Source organism: Poecilia reticulata, chromosome 1, assembly GCF_904066995.2.
Source record: "Poecilia reticulata chromosome 1, P_reticulata-male-v2, whole genome shotgun sequence".
NCBI classification, from domain to species: Eukaryota; Metazoa; Chordata; class Actinopteri; order Cyprinodontiformes; family Poeciliidae; genus Poecilia; species Poecilia reticulata.
Window position 1 is genome coordinate 18,146,217 of NC_088830.1, and position 20,984 is coordinate 18,167,200.

Genomic DNA, 20,984 nt, shown 5'->3' on the forward strand with positions numbered 1-20,984 from the left:
AAAAAGCATTTGCTCAAATCTTTTGCAAAACATGTCTGTTTGTGAGGAAATGATCTTGTTGGCCAACTGCCTGACAGCAACAACACATCCCTTTCCTTTAGCTTTATCTGAGTGCTGGCAGCTGAGATGGTCTGATAGCACAGACACGAAATCATCTTCTAACTTGCCGGCGGTTGTTGTGGGGGGATGTAAAAACTACCTTATGGTTACTTTCACAATCACAATTCTGCAATTTAAGCACAAGAAGAAACACAAATAATGGAGGCAACAATAAAGAAGGAAGTTCTATGACACAATACTGGTCTCTCAAGGAGTAGAAACTCTGTCTTTCTGCTCTATATCTGTCAGTTTTGAACACGAGATGGCTAAACATGAGTTTCAGGTAGGTCTGATGTACAGACCCTAGACATTTGTACTCTTTAAAGGGTCAACATGGGATTTATATATATACATATAAATAAAATAGATGATGAATTAACAGAGAATGAACTGTGCTTTCTCCTAATTTGGCTCCATACGTTAAATTTGAACAATTTTGTTCTTGCTCTTACCTACATCCAGTTCCAGAGTTCAGAAGAGAAGTTAAATATCTTCTATATATTTGGTTTGACTGTAACGGATTCTTCCTATACAAGATGCTCACAGCAGACTTAGGGTTGCATATTAATGCTTCATATCCACTGAGTTGCTACACAGTGCTTAATGCCTTTATGTACATCTCTGAGCATGTATAGTGCCATCTACTTGCTACTTTTTAAAGTGCATTTGGCATAACTTGCTGGCATCACCAATATCAGACTTACAAATACTGATTGCTGCAGCATATCAAGTGGAGTTTTTGGTGAGGATGTTTTTTTCTTTTCAAAAATATTATGCCCATAAGGTGTACATACAAACCAATATAAAAAAAAACATGTTCATTCTTTAAGAGTCTTTCAAGTCACATACATGAAAAACTAACCTTTAAAAAGGCTGAATAATCTTTTATTAATTTTATGTTTTCATTGCTTTTATTCTTTATTTACTGATGTTTCTTGGTTTCTGTGTTTTTTCATCTGTAATAAATAGTAGAAATAACAGTTATAACAGACTAACAGAATAACAATAATAACAGAAATAACAGACTGTTAAATATGATATAGATCTATCCTATTTTAATTCATCTGTTACCTTGTAATTCTGTCTGATCTATGAGAATTATTTTGGATTTATTGTGCCTGTGGTGCCCAGCAAAAATATTCACACCCCTTCATGTGTCAGACCCACAAACTATATCACCACAAAATATGAATAATTATGGAAATAATTATGAAGTGGAATATAAAAAAACAGGTAAGTTTGTTTTAAAATTAGTTTTACAAATACAAATCTCTAAAGTGTGGTGTGCATTTAAATGCACAAGTCAACACTTTCTTATCTGTGCTAAAGAAAAGACCCCCTCCCCATACCATGTTTCAGTTTGTAAACGGTTTGTTCAGGATGATGTACAATGTTAGTTTATCCATTTTGCATGTAGACCCAAAAGATGCCAGTACCAGAACCAAACAAGAGGAGGCAGCATTCAGTTTCTTTGCTCCTTAGCACCAGAACAAAATCCTTGAAAACCTGCTCAAATAATTAAATATGGACTGAAATCATCTTGCTGTACTTCTAGATCACAATATCTCACCAATTTACATTTCTCCTGATAACTGAGGAGTGACTAAAGCATGAAAATTAGGATTAAATTTGCTTTTTAGCATTTTATGCAGTGCTTTTCAAGGTGTAAAAACATTTTGCTAATTTAAAATGTGTGATTTGAGTTTCTGTAATGCACCTTTGCTTAAACGGTACAAAATATATATAAACTTGCTTGCTTTGCGGATAGATTAGACTCCCACATGAGCTGTGAGTTTCTGCAACTGCTCCAGAGATACCAATAGATACCTTCTCTGATTGATGTTTTTCTTACTGTACTTGTCAGTTCAGGCAGACAGCCACGGTAGGTTAATCGTCATGCGTCATGTGTGTGACTTTTTTACTCATACTGACCAGTCAAACAGTTTTTATTCCATGAGTCTCATTCACCCAACTCTCACAGTGTTCATACATCTAGGCTTCCCAACTGCATATTCACTTGGAAGCCAGGATCCTACTCACAACCTGCTGGGTCACTACTGAATAGCTTCCTCTTTCCATTTATGGATGTTGGGCTGAAGAGTTCTCCATGAGATGTTATTTTATAATCTAATCTTGCTTTAAGTTACGACCAGAAGATTATCTGTGACCTATCTGGGTCTTCCAATGGACCTCTGATGGATACAACTGTATTTATGCAGAAGGTAATTGTTAGGTGAATTTTGGAGACAAAATTGTACTGGATTTGATTTAAGATGAACAGCAGCACATATCCCAAAATGTGGTCATTCGTTAGGGAGTTTACATGTTCTCCTCTTGCCTGGGTTCTCCCAGGGTACTCTGTCTTCTTCTCACAGACTAAAAATATGACTGTTAGGTTAATGGGTTTCTCTAAATAGCCCAGCTGTGTGTGTGTGTGTGTGTGAAATGTTGTCTCTGAATTGCCCTACGATCGACTGGTGACTTGTCCAGAATGCACTCCACCTTTCGCTCATTGACTGCTTGAGATAGGAATCAGCCCTTCCTTGACTATACAAGAGGGTATAGACAATTGTTGAATGGATTCTGGGTACCAGAAGAAAAGAGGCTGACTACAAATACCTATGACACTTTCCAGATTTTAATTAAAACATTTTTTGGAAATCCTTGTACTACTTTTCTTTAACTTCAGTGTTGCACCAATTGGCTTTCAAGCTCTCTTTCTCCAAAAGCCCATATCTGCAAATATAAAACAGGTACACCATCATGCAATTTAGGTACACAATACATCCATTAATCTCACCTCTTAAATATTCGCAGTCGGAATTACAACTTGGATTTTGGTTAATAGGAAGGAAAACTTGTATCTGATGCTGTGCCACAGACATCAAAACATCCACTAGAGGGCAATGTGCCCAATGTGTTCAATTTATTACCACAGCTTTGGCGACAATCCCCACAAAGAGCCAGTCGTTACACCATGTGCTGCCCGTACCGCTAAATCTGATGATTACCTTGCTGGCAAAGACAAGACACACAAAACTGTAATTTTTTTCCCCCGCACATCTTCCCTAAATCAGAACCACGGAGCATACAAAATGAATTTATAACTTTTATTATTCGTATTATTTCTTGTGCAGGTGTCATTTTTATTATGAGTCGTTGCATGAATTAAAAAAAAATAAATAAATAAAAAAATAATAACTGAACGAAACAATAATTAGAACCAGATGCAAAGCAATAGTTTCAATTTTTACCAGATGATGACGTTTAAAGGTAAATCATTTTTCAAATGCTGGTTTGGTTTCCAACAAAGAAGACGCTGCCTCCCTCCCCATCCATCCAGGATGTTTTTCCTTTCCCCCCCCCCAACCCCTGCCACCCTTTCTCTGCGTCCCCGACGATATCTGCCTCCTCCTCCTCCTCCTCCTCCTCCTGTGGGATCATGGGAATTGTGCGAGCAGCGTGGCGCTCCATGCTCTGCCCGCGGCGCTCTAGGAGGAGGCGTGCGGTAATGACCTGCTCCTCAGCTCGCTCGCCACCATCGCCCTCACAATTAATTCCCGCCTCGCGTTCCTCCTCGGTGGCGGCAAGGGGAGGAAGAGGAAGAGGAGGAGGGGGTGAGAGTGTGAGCTCCCTCATTAGAGACCCTTGTAATGTGTCTGGCAGCAGTTCCCATCCTGCCACTTCTGCATTGCAACCGCTGCTGATGTATTTGTATTATGGATGCTTCCTTCTATGCTTCCTGCCTCGCAGAGTGACTGACACAGGGTGTAAAAGCGCGCCTGGTCTGGTGTTTTATTTATTTATTTATTTTTTATATCCATCAGGGTTTTCGGGAAACATAAATTCACCTCACGCATGCATAACGTGGAGATCTGGTTTTTCTACAGGTTATTCATAGTTTGTCGGATTGCTATCAGGATCTTGCATTTCGTAGATGTGTCCAATACTGTGTGTCACATTGCAATAAAGCCAGAAACAGGCAGTGACATTTTCAATGACTGGTGACACCGAGAACGGCTGAGATTTTACAGCCAAGTGGAGCAGAGTCTGACCTGGTTTTCAACTTGGAATTTGACCACTGGGATATGTCACAGTTTCACTATACCATGGTCTGATTCACAGAGTGGGGCAGCCTGCATATTCTTTGGGAGAAAACAGACCGACTGCACGTCAGAACAACCTTTACTGGCACCCTAGATCGAAATATGTGCATGTTTTTAGTCCAGCTTCTGATATTTAAACTGGTGCAAAGATGTACTCTTACTAATTACTTAAGTTTTTTTTTTGTCACACCTAAAAGTGCTTACTACCTTGAAATAAATTTGAAAATCTGAAAACGATCACCTGAGTAAATACAAAAAGCTTTTTTTCAAATGGCAATTGTAGTCATTAAGAGGAAAGAAATGTACACCAAACCCTGTATGGCCCTGACTTCAAAAGTAATTGTCCCGTAAACCAAATAATGGGTTGCACCACCCTGACGTGGCAACAACCGCCATAAAGTGTTTGCAGTATGTGGCAGTGAGACTTAAACATCACTGAGGAAACTTTAGCCCATATTCTTTGCAGTTTTGTTTAATTTCAGCTACACTGTTGACTTTTAAAACCAGAATAATACATTTAGATCCAAATCTCATACAAATTGAAAGCTGGACTTTGTCTAGGCCACTCCAAAACCATTCTTAGGCTATTCAAATCACTGTCCTGCTTTACCCGAGTGTATCTGAGTCTAAGGTCATAAACTGATGGCTGAATATTCTCCTGCAGACTTTTGTGGGAAATAACTCCCATCAATTGTGGGGAAACCATCTAGAATGAAATCAGAATCGGAATTTATGAGCCAAAAATGTGTGCACAAGAAAGAAATTTGACTTTGGTATTGAGCACTGAAAGCATACAAAGTTTGTATAAATATACAAACTTTAAAGGAAATAAAATAAAGGATAATGGAAACAGTATGTACATGTATTTGCAACCAAATTGATTTCTCTCTATATAAAGAAAGAAAGAAAAAAAAAGGCATGCTGTGACAACAATGCAAATATTATTTTGTTTCACAAAAGCATGGCTGACTACTCTGTCTGTAAGGTGTTTGTTGTGTTCATCAGAGACACAGCTGGGGTTTTAAACCTGCCTCTGTGGCAGCTGTTTTTTTTGTGCAAATAATGATCTGTAACACCAACCTAAAGGTAAAAGTTTAAACAGTTTGCGTCCAGGATGTGTGGGGTCTAAGACTCACCGGGTAAATGCTGTTTTGAATTTCTAGAATTTCGGATAATAATACGATAGTTTTAAAGCACTGATGAAAGACCAAATAATGTTTGTGTTTTGTGAAATGAATTTGTTGCAAAAATGGTTTCTGAATATCATCCTGGGAGGAGGATTAGCATAGTGTAGAGGGGTGAAAAATGAGTTCATAGTAAATAAAAACAATAAGTAAGAAAATAGGCACCCCAACATAATTTGTTTTTTTGTATCTTTAATTTCTCATTGTACTAAGTTCTTTTATGTCATTTTAGTTAGTCCTATGCAATTCCACACACAACCGCTAGGGGCGCTGCCGCGTTGGTGGCATGGAGAAGATTGAGCACACAAGAAAAATAAATTTTCCGGTTGAATGTGAAGGAAGCTCAACGTGTGTGTGTTTTTCCCATACCACAGGTCAGTAAAAATGCGTTTTATGCATATATATTAGTCTTTTGGAAGAGTTGAAAAGGTTCTTGAATCGAATCTCAACTAATGAGTCGCGAAGTTTGCTTTGTAATTGTTATTGTGTACGAAAACGGGACTTGTTCGTGAAGGCTAATGGGAGCTAATGCTAGCGGGCCTTTACACGTGTGTGAGCTAACTGAGGAGCTAGCTGAAGGACAGCGGAGTTCATTTGAACTTGTATTTTGCACTTTTTGAGAGAGTTCTTACTCAAAGGACATTGTTCTGGTTTCTTTATTTTATAAATGTGATGTTTTTCATGGGTTTGTTGAAAAACCAGATAAACTATATCTGGTTTTTCAGATATAATACTCACTGCCTAGTATTAAAGGAGCATTATACCTTTTTCAGTTTGGTATTGAGAGAATTGTTGTTTATGCAAGATGTAAAATATTATTGTTCTACTGAAACAATGGACATTGTTAAAAGCTAAAATGCTTAAATGTTAAAATATATTTTATATATTTTATTTTGATAGTTAAATACAAAAGGTCTCAGAAAAGAGGACCAGGTCTTGAATTTAAAGCACAAACTACAAAATTAATATGGTTTGGAGAAGTGAAAGCTATTTGTGAATTAATTTTGTATTTTGATAGAATTCATAATGCTAAATAGAGCATGTTAAAAGAATGTTGTTTGGTTTAAAGATATATTACAGTCATTTTTGATGTAATGAAGTTAATGGTTCTCTACCTGAAGGATACGATACCTGAAGTATGTGATACCTGAAGTATGTGATACCTGAAGTATGTGATACCTGAAGTATGCGATACCTGAAGTATGTTGTATATGAAGTATGTTGTATATGAAGAGTGTTTATAACACAGAAGAAGAATAAATCTTCCAGTTGAATGTGAAGGAAGCTCAACGTGTGTCTCGTCTTTCTCATACCACAGCATCACAAGTTGAGGGAAGATAATCTTATACATTACCCTCAGCCATCCAAGGTTGCAGGGTAACAATAGTCTTTATCCAGGGCTCATCCAAAACCCTGTAAACGTCTTCAGAAGTGCCAAAGATTTGGATAAATGGAGGCAGTGTAATTTAAGTGAACCATGAATAGCACAGGTATGACACAGGTATTATTTTGCTGAAGTATCCATAACCCTTGAAGTTTATCACATTTTGATAACTAACTAAAATGTATTCAATAAGAGTTTATGTATTACACCAACTTTAGTAAATAATTGTAAAGGTGAAGGAAAGCCTTAAAAACTTTTTTCTTTCCAAATATCAAATTTGAAAAAAAAAAAGATACAGCACGTTTATTCAAATTCACTCAATGCTTAGTAGAACAAGAGCTTTGCACATCTAGAGTGTTAAATATTTGGTCTAAATCAAAAATCTAATAATCAGGGTTTTTTTCAGGCATTGCTGTGGATTTAGCTCCAGTCTATACATAAACAACTATAAATAATCACAGCTGAATCAAAAAAAAGAAAAGTTAGGACTTCCCACCGCACGACGCTGGCAACACCATGTTTCTAGATACTTACGGTCTGTTTATGCTGATGTATAATTTTAATCATGGTCTCATCTCAGCATAGCATCTTCTTCTATGCTTGCTATATGTTCCATACATCATGTGGCAAATGTTCAGCTGGAGCTCTTTTTGCCTCTCTTACATAAAGGCCAGGGTTGTCTGAATGCAGGACTAGTATTTGTCCCGTCAAGTGACTCCCCTACCTAAACTGTGAATGTCTTCTGGCTGCACCTCCGATTACTACTTTTTGTTGGTTTATCACATAAAACCCCAAAACACAGATGTTTGTAGTTGTAAGATGGAAAAATGCTCAGTAGCTATATGATTATTTTTCTACAGCATTGCAGTTCTTAATATGGACATGAAAACTCCAAAATATTTATTTATGATGTATCTGTAGAGGAATGCATTAATAGAAAGAGGGAGCAAAAAAAAAAAAAAAGAATCGTTACAGCTGCAAACTGAAAGGAAATCTAGAAATGTTCAAAGTAACATACTGTGCCAGATATGGAAAGAATATTTTAAAGCAGAAACTCCTACACTCTTGACTGCCAACTTTCCCTCACGTTGCCGGCATCAATAATTTCCCGTCTTACAGGTTAGTGATGGATTTCCGTGGAAAGCGGCTGCATGTAGATGCTGTCATCTGCAACAGACTGTGCCAGGAGTTGGCTCTCTTTTAGCAGAGCTACTAACAGGATAATTAAGGGTACTCTCTACACTCCAATTAGCAGGCAACGCAGAAGGATGGGGAGGCGGAGGGAGGGATCACTCAGCACATCCGAAGCAACCGGCGTCGTACGGGCTGATACAAATCAAATCACAGCGAAAGGCTAATGCACGTAAGGTGAGGGCGTCATAGATTACAGGCAGCGAGAGGAAATGAGGCCGTTTCTTAAAGAAATGCTTCAGAGGCTGCCTCGAAAAGTGGTGCATCACTGCCAAACTCCCCCGCCCCCCCCAAAAAATAATCACACAGCACTTATTTTCTCAAGCTGTCGCTCCTTTTCTTTAGCCTCATTTTTCTCTGCATCTTCTCTTTCTGACTATTAGTCTTTGGACAGTCCCTTAACATGTCAACATGCTTGACGCTATAAAAATTCTTCACCTGGATTGCCACCAATATTTGACATTGGGATGGTGGATATTCCATGTTGCTGCACACACAGATGTTGAACACACTGCTCATATCAATTTGAGACAGCTGAAGCGATGGATTTACACCATTAGTCATTAGACATGCATGCGTCATGACATCCCTCCCCTGTGATTTCAGCTCTCATTGAGAAAACGCAGGCTACGTCTAGTGACTCATGGTTATTAATTACTCCTCAGAGCTCACTTTTAAGCCTGGGGAGACATGAGAGGAAATAGGTGCACAGGCAGAGATGCGGGGAAATGCGGACATGAACAAAGACCAGCTGCAAAGCTTCACGGCTCCCACTAAGGGTGACCCACACTAGCTTTGCAGGTAGAGGTGAGGAGCACCTTGGCAGGTTTCCCTGCAGGGCTATTATCGCATGGAGGATAAAATAATTTTCGCAAAGAGGGATTTTTTTTTACACGGATATGGAATGTCTGATACTGAGAACACTGGAGAAACTCACCTTTCAAGGGTTGCTGGTTTTTAAAATGTAGCTGTCCATCATGGTCTCACTGCTAAAAAATGTTTTTTTTTTTTTTACTCCCCCCAGAGATTGTTGCTAAATGCTTCAGTGCTGTGTTGTTCAAAAGTACTCATACACGTTGACCTTTTTTTTAATATTTCGTCATATTACAACCACAAACTTTTGTTTATTTTACTTGGTTTTAATGTGAGAGGTTAACAAAACACAGGTGAACATTCTTCAGCAGGGGTGTGTGGAAGCTGGTCAGAGTTGATGAGAAGATAGATTAAGGTCAATACAGTGTAGGTTTGGACGAAAAATATGTTAGAGTTTGACACACCGGGCTCAGGTGGAAATTCCTGCAGGACGACAACCTTAGCATGATTTATCACAAAACATCCAAATACAATGCAATGAAGTTTGTGGCTGTAATGTAGCAAAATGTGAAAAGGTTTGAGGGATGTGAAAACTTTTGTGAAGCACTGAAGATAAATAAAGGGAACATGTTGTTTCTCTTTATTTAAAGAATAAAGACAAACCTTTGAGGGAAAGCTTAGCACACTAATGATATCAACAACTTTTACTTTGTTTAAAGCGTGGTATGAAGAATAGTATTAAGTCTTGTATTATTTAATTCTTAGTTATAGTAACAAAGAAAAGGTATACTGCTCATTTTATAACAGTTCTAAATCTACTACCACTAATTTGCCTGGCCAGTTAAAAAAATAAAATAAAATACAATTAATCAAAACCTGCAGCAATACTGTCTTACAAGATGGCAGACTCTTTTCAAACATTTTACTGTGCACTTTTAAATTCTCACCGGTGGTACTTTTAATGTGTCTTATGTATTCATATAAAATGACCGAAAAAGAAATAAAATAACAAAACGCTATACTCAGTTCTCAATTTTGTATTTCAGATTAATGAAAAATTGTCCCAGTGGTGTGCAATGTTCCCAGCTAAACCCTCACCCCGCCCTTACGACTCCTTACGATTCAACCACAATTTATAGTTGAGGTCTTTGTTTCCTCCATTTCTATCTATCGCCGGCTCTAAATACATTCATCAAAGTGTAGCCGTTAGCAGCCTATAGGCCTGTGTCACACAGCGTACCTAGAAGGGCTGTACGACTTAGAAACGTGTCAGTATAGCTGTCAGTTTGTTTACCCACACAAAGCCCGTCTCAGAGAAGACGCAGTGCAGGGACTGTTTATTCCTTTGTGACGTGCTGTCACTTTAAGTGACTTCTAATGGAAAGCTAGAATTATCAATTGAGTGAGTATTCAGCTTTCCTAATAGAAATTTCACATATTTAATCATGCTGCTGTTTACACAAAGCACAGAGGACTGGCTGGACTCTGATCGAGGAAGTGGTTTGAAGATGTCAACAAAGAAATCTTTGCTCATGATCTTGATGGATAAATAAAGGAAGGGTCTGCTGTAGGGTCAGCAATCTATAAATCAAGACAGACCTTCAGCTAACTTTATAATATATGGTGCATGAGTAGGCACCACACATAACCTACCCCTATATATGAGTTAACACATGCAAGTCAAAATTTGTCACTAATTTCCAGCGTTTTCTGACTAAGTGACTCTGATCTCCATTTGGTGTTTTCCTGGACAACGGCTCAGCAGTCTGCTCAGTTCCTGGTTCACTCAAATTTCTAAACTCACTGAATCTGTTCACCTATACGAAAGCAGATGCTCTTCTAATTATTGGATATACTTACCTGAATCTGTGCCATTCTCATCGTGTGACAAACAAAGCTGCTGCCTACAAACTTGCTTCTGCAGCTTCTGCCTTTACATCATCAGCATCACCACTTTCCACTATCACTGTCTGAACTTGGGAAAGCAGAGAACCAAGATCCTGGCAAAACTCACCCTGCTATACTCTACTTCAAGTCCCTACTGAGGTCTTCTCGACCTGTGGAACATCCAAGTGACATTATTCCTTCTTTCTATTAATTTGTGTATAATAAGACTTTTAAAGCTCTCCTGTATTTATTGCTTTTGGGTAACTTATATACAACTGTCCTTGAGCGACCTCGGAACAGGCTGGAAGTACATCAGCATGAAGCTTTGTGAGAAAGTGAGAGCTGATGATGATTTTTCACCCTCAGTCTGAGCAATGTGGAGTTAAGATCATTAAGATGAAGGTGTCAACAGTCTGAAGGTGGTTGGGTTCGCAGTTACGAAGTGCATCACTGATAAAACAATAGCCCGTGTTGTCACAGATTTAAATGTTCAAACCTTTTCAATAGAAGCGACACATATAAACTCGTCTTGTGTTTTTTAAGTGAACAAGTAAATGATTTAGAGATTTTAAGAGAGAGAGAGTGTGCTGTGGTCAGTTGAGACACAAACTGTACTTGCCGGTATCAACTTGACTGACCATATTTGGTGGAGAAGTGCTGAACATGGGGTCTGCAACCTGCGGCTAAAGAGCTATATGTGGCTCTTTCTTCCAGCCCCTCTGGCTCTTTGTAACTTTAGCCAAAAATGATACATGCCTGAGGTGTAATTTTGAATATAAATCCCAAAAAAGAAAAAAAAAAAGCAGTTTTGCTATGACGTATCTGCTTAGAAATTACGCAAATAGAAAGACACAAATTATTAAGCTGCAAACTTTTTCGCAGTCCAATATTTTATTTTACCTCCTAACTTTAAAACGATACTGCCATAATAATTAGAGGCTGCTCATTCATGTTCTTATTTCAATCTGAAGGCGTTAAGAATTCATCCTTCTTATTTGACCTTTTTCAAATGCTTTTTCCTCCACCCAGACTGAGCTTAACCTATTTTGCAAAGAAGAATGAGCAAATATTACAGTGTGTGGATGCGCAGCTGGTAATGACTTGGATGGATATGAGCACTGTGCAAGCCATTGTGTTGTAGCAATGAGACTATGGGAATATAACTCACGATACAGCTGACTCTGAGCATGGATGAGCATAAGTTGCTTTACAGTTGTGCTCAAATGGGGACAGGTCAAAAAACAGTCTAAAATTCATACCGACAATTAGGACAAGATCGTTTTCAGTGTGTGAATATTCAACAGCACCAAACAAGCAAATCCTACAACTGACATCAGTGTCAGTTTCTCTCATATTGCTAAATTACCCACGACAACTCAGAATAAGTGCTGAGTGAGAAAAAAAAAATAAAAATCCATCGTGGAGGTTTGATGGGAGTCTTGATTTAAAGCAAAGCTAATAAGAATCAAAATGAAGGAAAGCGCAAACTCTTAAACGGGGGGGTTTCTAGGAAGAAATGTTTCAGGAGGAGCCCGGGTTGTCAGCTGGAGCTGATCTGAAGGCATGGGTGGCCGGCAGGCGGGATTTATAACGCGCCGGATCCCGGAGGACCCAGTAATTATAGCTGTCGCTGGACAGAGATAGGAAGGAGGGAGGGGGCAACAACCAGACGGAGGCATTTTATCTTAATCACAGCTCAGCGCCGTTTAAATTAATTTGACAAGTCCCCCCCACCCCCCCTCTCCACACACCCGCACACACCAAACCTTATTAAAGGGCGCGTCTGGCAAAAATGACACCCCGCTTCCTCCTCCTCGTTAAAGGTCCCGCCATGAAACAAATATGTTGGAAATGTTTGTGTCAAAGCGCGGCGCGAATACTCCTCTCTCTCGATGCGCCCCTCCGAGCCACATCCCTCCCTCTCCAGTCCTCCCTCCTCCCCAGTGTTTCTATAGTAATTTCCAGCCAATGATCAGTAGGTGTCCACATCCCTGCTTCCTCACCTCAGCACCAATCAGCCACACACAGCGACAGGAGACACGGACCGAGCAGAGAGCAGGCAGACGCACAATACAAGAGGAGAGGAAGCACCTATATATACATCCAGCGCTGCGATCTAGATTCTCCCCCCTCCCCGCCTCCCCACTTTCGTTTTGGCTTATAGATGCACTTTTCAACCTCTCTTCCTAGTTTGGCAGGACAAGCGAGAAAAATGCTTCTTTTGTTTTGAGCGATCTGAACGCACACACTGACAGAGACACGGAGAGACGCGGTGGCTCTGCTCCCCTCGGGCGGCTTGTCTGTGCGTCTTTTCTCGCATCTTTGCATTAAATCCCCCCTGCCTCCCTCCACATATCGCCTCGCAGTGATGTGCGGTAACACGGTGGCGGGCTGGTAGCATCTTGGGAGCCTTGTCTCAACGGGAACCCGGTAGGTGATGCTCTCTCTCTCTCTTCCTCTGTCTGTCTCTCTCTCTCTCTGTGTGTGTGTGTTTGTTTTTTTCTCTGTTTCCTTTGGCTTTTGGCACCTAGACGCATTTTATTAGCCTGTTTCTGCTCCTGTTGCACTCATCTCTATGGATTTTTCACCTATTTACACTGTTGCACCACTCACCTTTATTTACTTATCTTTTTGGATGATTTGACCTTTGATCTGAATGTCTACCTATCTGCATCCTGTCTAATTTTCTCCACTCTTTCCTGTCTCTCTTCCTTCTCCTCCCTCTTTTTCCCCCCTCTCCTTTTTGTCTGTCTCCCTCCAGCTCCAAGTATTGAACATTTCTGTCTCTGGAAACTTTGTTTACAGGCGGAAAAAATCAATGTCCGTGACTTGATTGCCTCTGGGCTGCGTATTTCGCTCCAGGGGTGAATTGATTAAGTAATAATGACCCTTAGGAGGTGCTGATCATTAAGCCAGGGAGGTTTTGTTTACGGGTGGCTGCTGGTCGACACTGAACTTGAAAATCTGGAAGGGATTGCTCACAGCGCCCTGGTGTCACATTTTGTGTGCAGTAACTTCAACATTTCTTAGGAAAGAAATTGTTGCTGTTGTGGCAACGTGATGTCTATGGGGCTATATATATATTTTAACCACACAATGAAGATATCTGCTCTCTTTGAATGGATTTTGGGAAGATGCACTTTAATCATGCAGTTCTAATGAGTGTTAGAACTGCACCGATCAGATATGTTGTGGCAGATTTCCATCAATGACTTTAAAGTTCTGACCTGTCAATACAATAAGAACTATAAATAACCACACCCAGAGCATATGTGTTCTTTTACTGTCCAGATTGGTTAGACATTGTACAATAAAAAGTTTGTTTTTAAAAAAAAGGGGATATAATTATTTCTCCAAAAAGCCAAGTTCTGAATTTTTCCTTCATTGGCTCCGATTGTTGATCAGTAGATCAAAATTACAATTTTCCCCATTGTAATTTATTAAAACTGAGAAGTCCCACAATTTTTGGTCCTCATAGTTTATCAACCATCATCATTTAGTGTTGTGCATGGTTTGAATGTAATGAAAGAAGTTTTAAAGAACATGTGCTTTAATGTAAAAGTCAAACTCAGTGACATATTGCATTATAAGGCAAACATCACACTATGCTAGAAAAAAAAGAATGATTTCAATCAGTACAACTGATAGAAGAAAAGCAATTCTAAAAATGTCTATTGCCTTTAGTTTTCATCCTTGTTCCAGCAGAACCAGCAAGTCCTGGTTGTAAGAGTTCAGAGTAATGCTTGGAACGTTTGGATTTAAAACGTCTGAGATATATGTCGATGCTTCTTCATTTAGAGGTCCAAAAGTGATAGCCAAGATCTCCTGATATACTCTAAAGAGAATGGAGAGACAGTGTGCCTGGTTAGAAATGGAGTGACATGTTAAAACTAGTGTGACTTGGTTAGAAATTTGTCAGTGGTGCTTTGAAAAATCTATTGATGGTCCAAGGATGAATATGTAAAGTTTTTGTGAAAGAAAAATGCCAAATGTACAACAGTTTCCACTATAGATCATGACACTGTAGAATTCAACTTTTCCACAATAGGTAGTAAAAATATGAACGAACCAAAGATTCCTGAAAGTTTAATGTGAACTTTAATCAAAAGTAAACCCCAAGATGCCTGACTGAAGATTTAGCAAAATAAGCAAAAGAACCAAGAATTTTCATTACCCTAGGTACAGTGTTATCTTAGTTATGTCAGAGACATTTCTAGCATTCAAATTTTTCAGTAGTTCAAGCCCTTATGTCAGGCATGCAGCTTAAAAGCATCATGAGACTTGGAAGCCGCGTAAAACAGAATATCATGTCCCTCACAGTGATGATAATCTTTTTAAACGTGCTCATAATGTGCTGAAAAGTAACTGCGGACCAAAATAAAAAGTCGGAGGAGTGCTTTATAGTACTTAGTTACGTAGTTTTTTTTTTCTTCAAATGGAAAATATCGTAAAAGCTCAGATTTACTGTCAGAAGGTTTATTAAATTGTCCAAATATGCATAAGGAAGTCTTAATTATTTTTTTTCTGTCATGAAAAAACATATTTATTGGACTAAGAGGTGATGTCACACTGTGTATGTGAGAGAGGGCAATGATCATGTCACACAGCTCTGTGGTGAAACCCGATTTCACAATTATTTCAAAATGACAATATAGGGCCAAATCTTTAAACTTTCCCTCGTGACTTATCGTAGTGTTGTTAGCAGAACTCACACTCGCAGTAAGCGTGTGTTTTCTGCTGTGTAAAGTGCAGACTGTGCAGATCTTCAAAAAGGCTCCCAATGTCTTAACTGTTCTGTTCTAAAGGGTAAAACTTTTCAACACTGTTCTGAAACTGAAAGCAGTTCGAACTTCTTACCTCAGTAACAACACTGCTCTGAAGAGTGCCTCTGTTATGATCGGCGCCGCTCAAGCATAAAATCATCCGATTGCGGTCACCGGACGATTTCTTGGGGTGACTCTAGTGAGGATCGATCTCAGCTTTGCGTGTGCACATTCATACTTTGCTCTTTGTGAAAACTACGGATGGGATATGAAATGCTTGACGGTTCCAGCGATGGACTGGCAATTAAAAGAGAAAGCCCAGAAAACGGTAATGGAAGTAGGGAGAGATGTGTCTAATGGGCTTTTATCTGTGGAAACCAAATCCAGACAGACTGGTTGGAAAGGCAGAGAAAGGAAATGCCCCCCCCCACCACCACACTGCCCCCACACACATTCAGGAGGCCTATCCTCAGGCAGCTGACACTGTGGTTGGTCTGATCCATGATCTGGTTGTAAATCCACCGCTGGCTATCACTGAGGGCTGTCACTGTAATAGTGGCCATGAATGAATGCCAGGTGCTCTTAAGAGACACCAGTGAGGGTCTTGTTTACACGGACATGGCCGCCTCTGCTATTGCCGCTGCTGCAGATGGAATCGATATATTCACTGCACTTTAGCTGTGCCATGAGTCCTGTGGAAAACAATTTAATGCGTTAGAGAAATCCAAGTAATTATTTTAAGATTGCGGCTGTTGTTGTTTTATAAAGAGTACGAGTGAGGGTCCCTTCTGATGTTTCAAAATGCAGTATCAGACGCAAAATATATTGACGTATTGATACTAATGTCCTAATGTTTAATGCATTTGTTCTCAAGATCTAAAAGTGTTGAAAGTGTTCCTTTTTTTTTCCTGAAATGTGCAAATATTTTTCAGCATTATAATAATTCTGGGTAGGTCTGTCACATTCATCATGTCACTGTCACCAGATGCAGGTCCGTTTGGGCTGCTTTTTAATAGCCTCAGAGCCTGAAAACATGTCACAGAATGCTTCACATGTTCAGCTGCTACCTTTAGAGAGAAACGTGAAGTTGAAAGCTGAATTTCCATGAGACCGTTTACCGTTTTTCCTGCACATGTAACTGTTATTTCTTCTCCGTTTTCTGCTTCTTAGTGCTGAAGAAGACACACCAGGATGGTTACTCATTGTTCCTAACCAGCTTCAGCTCGACAAAGGCCCGTGCACCTTCACACTCTTCCCCCTGAACACTGACAAGCACTTCCCCAGCCATGTCTAACATAAACAATGCGCTTTGCATTGAAAATGGACAAAATGCAGACGTGTCGCTCTTGCAGAAGGATAATCTCCAGGATGGTGGATTAAGTCAGCTCTTGGATTATAACGCAGAAATGGAAAGGTACAGGTCTTTTGCGAACTTTTACAAAACGAACGGTGCGTTTCCGCAGACTGCAAAAATTGCCCGAATCACGACGCCGATTTTTCCCAGCGCCAGAATTGGTATGTCCCCTTGGAACTGTGATAACGCCATGCTCTGGGGAAGGAAATCAGCGGCAATAAACCCTAATAGGACCAGCATGCATAGAAATGACTCCCAGAGGCCGGGGAAGCCTGGCGTGCCGCCAGAGACGCTGCAAATGGCAAATAATAATTTCCTCTCTACCTTATCCCCCGAACACTGCAGACCTTTAGCAGGAGAATGCATGAACAAGCTGAAATGCGGCGCTGCTGAAGCAGAGATAATGAATCTCCCAGAACGCGTTGGAACTTTTTCCGCTATTCCGGCTTTAGGGGGCATCTCATTACCTCCCGGGGTCATCGTCATGACAGCCCTTCACTCCCCCGCAGCCTCAGCAGCCGTTACAGACAGTGCGTTTCAAATTGCCAATCTGGCAGACTGCCCACAGAATAATTCCTCAGCATCCAGTGGAAACCCAGCGAAGAAGAAAAGGAAAAGGTGTGGGGTGTGTGCACCCTGCAGGCGGCTAATCAACTGTGGTGTTTGCAGCAGTTGTCGGAACCGCAAAACAGGCCACCAGATCTGCAAATTTAGGAAATGCGAGGAGTTGAAGAAGAAGCCTGGCTCGTCGCTGGAGGTGAGAACGGAGGCTCTGCTTCCCCTTCTTTTGTTATTATCCCCCTCGCACTCCAAAGCATTAACCTTTTCATCCAGTCACGTTCTAAGCCCTTGAAAATTGTTTCCATGCCCACCCATGCCTGAACATCCCCCTGCTTTCTCAAATCTGCCTACCCGCCTAGCCTAATTGGCAGTAATTAGGGGTGTTTGTGCGGAGCGCAAGCTGAGCTTGGCTCAGACACCCCTAATTGCTGCCAGTCAGGCTGGGGCTGGAACGCATCCGAACAACCCCGAGTTTGGCTCTGCTCCAAGCAGGGCTGGGAAATGGTTTTCAGCAGAGAGCCATCTCTCTCCGCACCCGGTCATTTTAACCAATTATGGAAGCCGTCTCTGGATGGGGAGAATCAATATCCCACAAAGCCTCAGCCACTGACCACCAAGAGATGGTGAGAGTGATGGTGGAGCTGCTGATGGCGTTTTTCAAAACACCCCCCCCTTCCCTGGGCCCAAAGTGTTGTATGCGTGTGTGTATGTGTGTGAGTGTGGGAGGTGGGGGCGGTGGTTAATCCCATAAACTGATCCCCTTCCACACATTATGAATGAACTGATTGAAGTGTGGGTACACAGTATGCAGACTGTGTGTGTGTGTGTGTGTATCAGTCTGGGACAGATGCATATCAAGAGAGCTATGAAGGCAAACAGGTTCATTTAAGCTGATTTATTTTCCAGTTGACATTTGGGCGTCAAGTGCAAAGGCCAAATATGAATCTTCAGCCGTAAATATGCTTCTCTTTGCCCTCAGACTCACACAGATGCCTACAGGGGCCTGGATGAATGTGTTTCTAACAGATGCAACCTGAGGCTCGGATAATTTGCTCATTAATTAAGTGATTACACAGAGAGGAAAACTGGGTTAATCATAAAGTGTTACCTAATCTACTTTTGGAAAAAAAATTGCATTTATGAATTCATTTGTTAAGACTGAACTTAAGACATCGGTTTGTCAAAATCTTTGCTCACTTTCGCCGCCGCCTCTTTACCATGTGTTTCTAAGATAATATAGACTAATGTAATATCAAATTACTGCTTTGACTCCTTTCCTGTGATCAAATGAAAATTTGTTAAAATTGCAGTCAAATTGAGACTCTGATCATATTCACTTCCTGATGTTTTCATTAGATCAGTGTTACAAACGCTAGTGAATAACAGGTTCTACAAAAAAAAAAAAAACGTTTTTTTTTTTTCTGTTGCTACATAACCAGTTTGGTGTTATATTAGTACATCACTATAAAGATCTCGTCCAGCAAATGTTTCATTCTCCAGTTTATAATGTGTACTCTGACAGTTTTCCTGCACAAATCATATTATCTCAGAATCCCACCCATGTGATCTCTGATCAGCACCAGGCGTGCTGGAAGCCACAGTAGAGTACAGGAGGCGTTTGCAACCTGATCTGACCATATTAAAATATTGCTATTTTTTTTTTCTTCAAAACTGACTTAAAAGTTGTGTGGAAGTATTTAGCAGAAAACAGTGGCTGTAACTATGTGAACTGTAACTTTTTAATGTTTGAACGAAGGAAATGTAAGACAGTGAGCTCATATCATAATGTTGAAACGCTGTTATTTGTTTACAATTAGCCAAAGAACAAAAATGTTGGTTGGTTGCTGGTTTCATTAAGCCTCCATCAAACTCCTGTTCTTTCCTCTGATCCAGATGAGAGTCTGTGCTGTGAAAGCTCCATTTTATTGGTGTCAGCCAGAACTTGCAGAGGTGGAAGCAAAAAGAACTGGCGCTAAGTGAGTGAGCAATAGCACCAGTTTAGCACTGGAATTGGTTCGATAAAAAATAAAATACAAAAGAAAAGAAAAAAAACAGACTAGCGGAGTTGGTACGCAGTGATTCAACTTTATTTTCATGCATTTCTACTAACTGTGGAACATATAATTTAACCAGATGGCCAATCATGACTCTCATTTTGACAGGATGATGCTTACAAAAAACTTTTCTCCTTGTTAGAACCTAACTATCTGTCTTCTGTTGAGTAACAAAACTACTTTATTGCTGATTCTATCTTAATTCTTTGAAAAATATATTTTTCAAATTGAACAAACAAGTTGTAGTTGTTTCTTATGTTTTGGGGCTGGGCTAAAACAACAACAAAAAAAAGAAAAGAAATATTGAAACAAAGCATATTATTCACCTCCTCACTGTGAAAAAAAATTGGCCAATTACTAAAATAGATGTTGGTCAATTTAAAAACCAAACCTCAGTTACGGACAGATTTAGATGGCTTTCTCTCCAGGGCAGCATATGTCAAATAGGTATTCCAGAACCTAATTGGATTTCCAATCAGGGGTACTGGGTGTCCATGGTGGTGTAAAGTTGGCATTTAATTAACAAACAAAGGGTTATGTTAGAGTTTTCAAGAAGTCTGTGCAGCTTTTAACCATCTCGTGGTCAACATTATATGTTTATACTGGTTCAACCTTGTCTAGATTATTTTACTCTGATCAGAGATTATCCAAAATACAGTTTGAGATTTGGAAAAACCCATTTGGATTCATGAAAAAACAAAACAAGAGAGTATTTTTGATGCTCTATTTACTTTATGAACATCTTGGTCGGAGAAAAAGGTGAAAAGCACAATGTTATCTTCTTCCTAAAATAATGGTGTAAGTATTCATTTTTGCCAAAAAATGTATTTAGGCAAGAGAAAAAAAAAATCCTTTGAACTGTTGAATTGATCAAACAGGGACCAAACTATAGTACACTGATTCCAGATGGTTCACATATTTTATTCTTAGTTAATCTGAATATATCGCACCTGATTTTTTGATACTAAGTATTCTAAGCTCACTATCTATGCCTTTCAGCTTATATCATGTTTTCTGGCTACTATGTTGTTGTTGCTCTCATTTTGGCCAAAAAACATTCCTCACTGAAAACAAAAGTGTTACAGTTTGCTAGTACAGCTAGCGGTTATTTGGGAAAAAGTTGACTTTTGAAACTAATTTTTAGAAATATGTATGTTTGAATTAAATGTAATGCCTTTTTAATGCAAGAGACATTGTTAGGACAATAACCAGGGTCTCTCTAATTCAAATAAGTCTAAAGGTAAAAACCTTAAAGAACCTTGTATCTTTTGCGTGAATTCACAAGTGTCCAGGTTTTGAACGCCTCTAACGCACTATGAGGTAAACTGAGTTTAATTGATGTCGTTTTTGGACAGTGTGGGAAAACAATGCTGCCCTTGGTTTAGTGTGGACTGGATGTGGATGCTCCAAATGTGTCAGTTTCATGTTCGAACAGGTGCCCCCAAACAGGTGCGCAGGAAGCTGGATTCATGTTTATTATCCGAGGGGAGACTCGCTTCTGGAAAACATCTATTTGCAAAGAAGGGTGGAATTAGCAAGGGTGTGCAGCCTCTAAGCAAACCTGCACTTGCTTTTAAAAGCTTCTTCA

At 39.8% G+C, this 20,984-nt stretch overlaps 1 protein-coding gene across 1 annotated transcript in view; it reads left to right on the forward strand.

The window, feature by feature from the left end:
* Positions 1–12,549: 12,549 nt before the first annotated feature.
* The window catches only part of cxxc4 (CXXC finger 4), a 36,595-nt gene continuing 28,160 nt past the window's right edge, over positions 12,550–20,984 (forward strand). The window contains exons 1-2 of the mRNA XM_008412037.3: positions 12,550–13,094; positions 16,598–17,538. Coding sequence (XP_008410259.1) covers positions 16,714–17,538 — 825 coding nt within the window. The 5' untranslated portion in view covers positions 12,550–13,094; positions 16,598–16,713. The remainder of the gene's footprint in view (positions 13,095–16,597; positions 17,539–20,984) is intronic.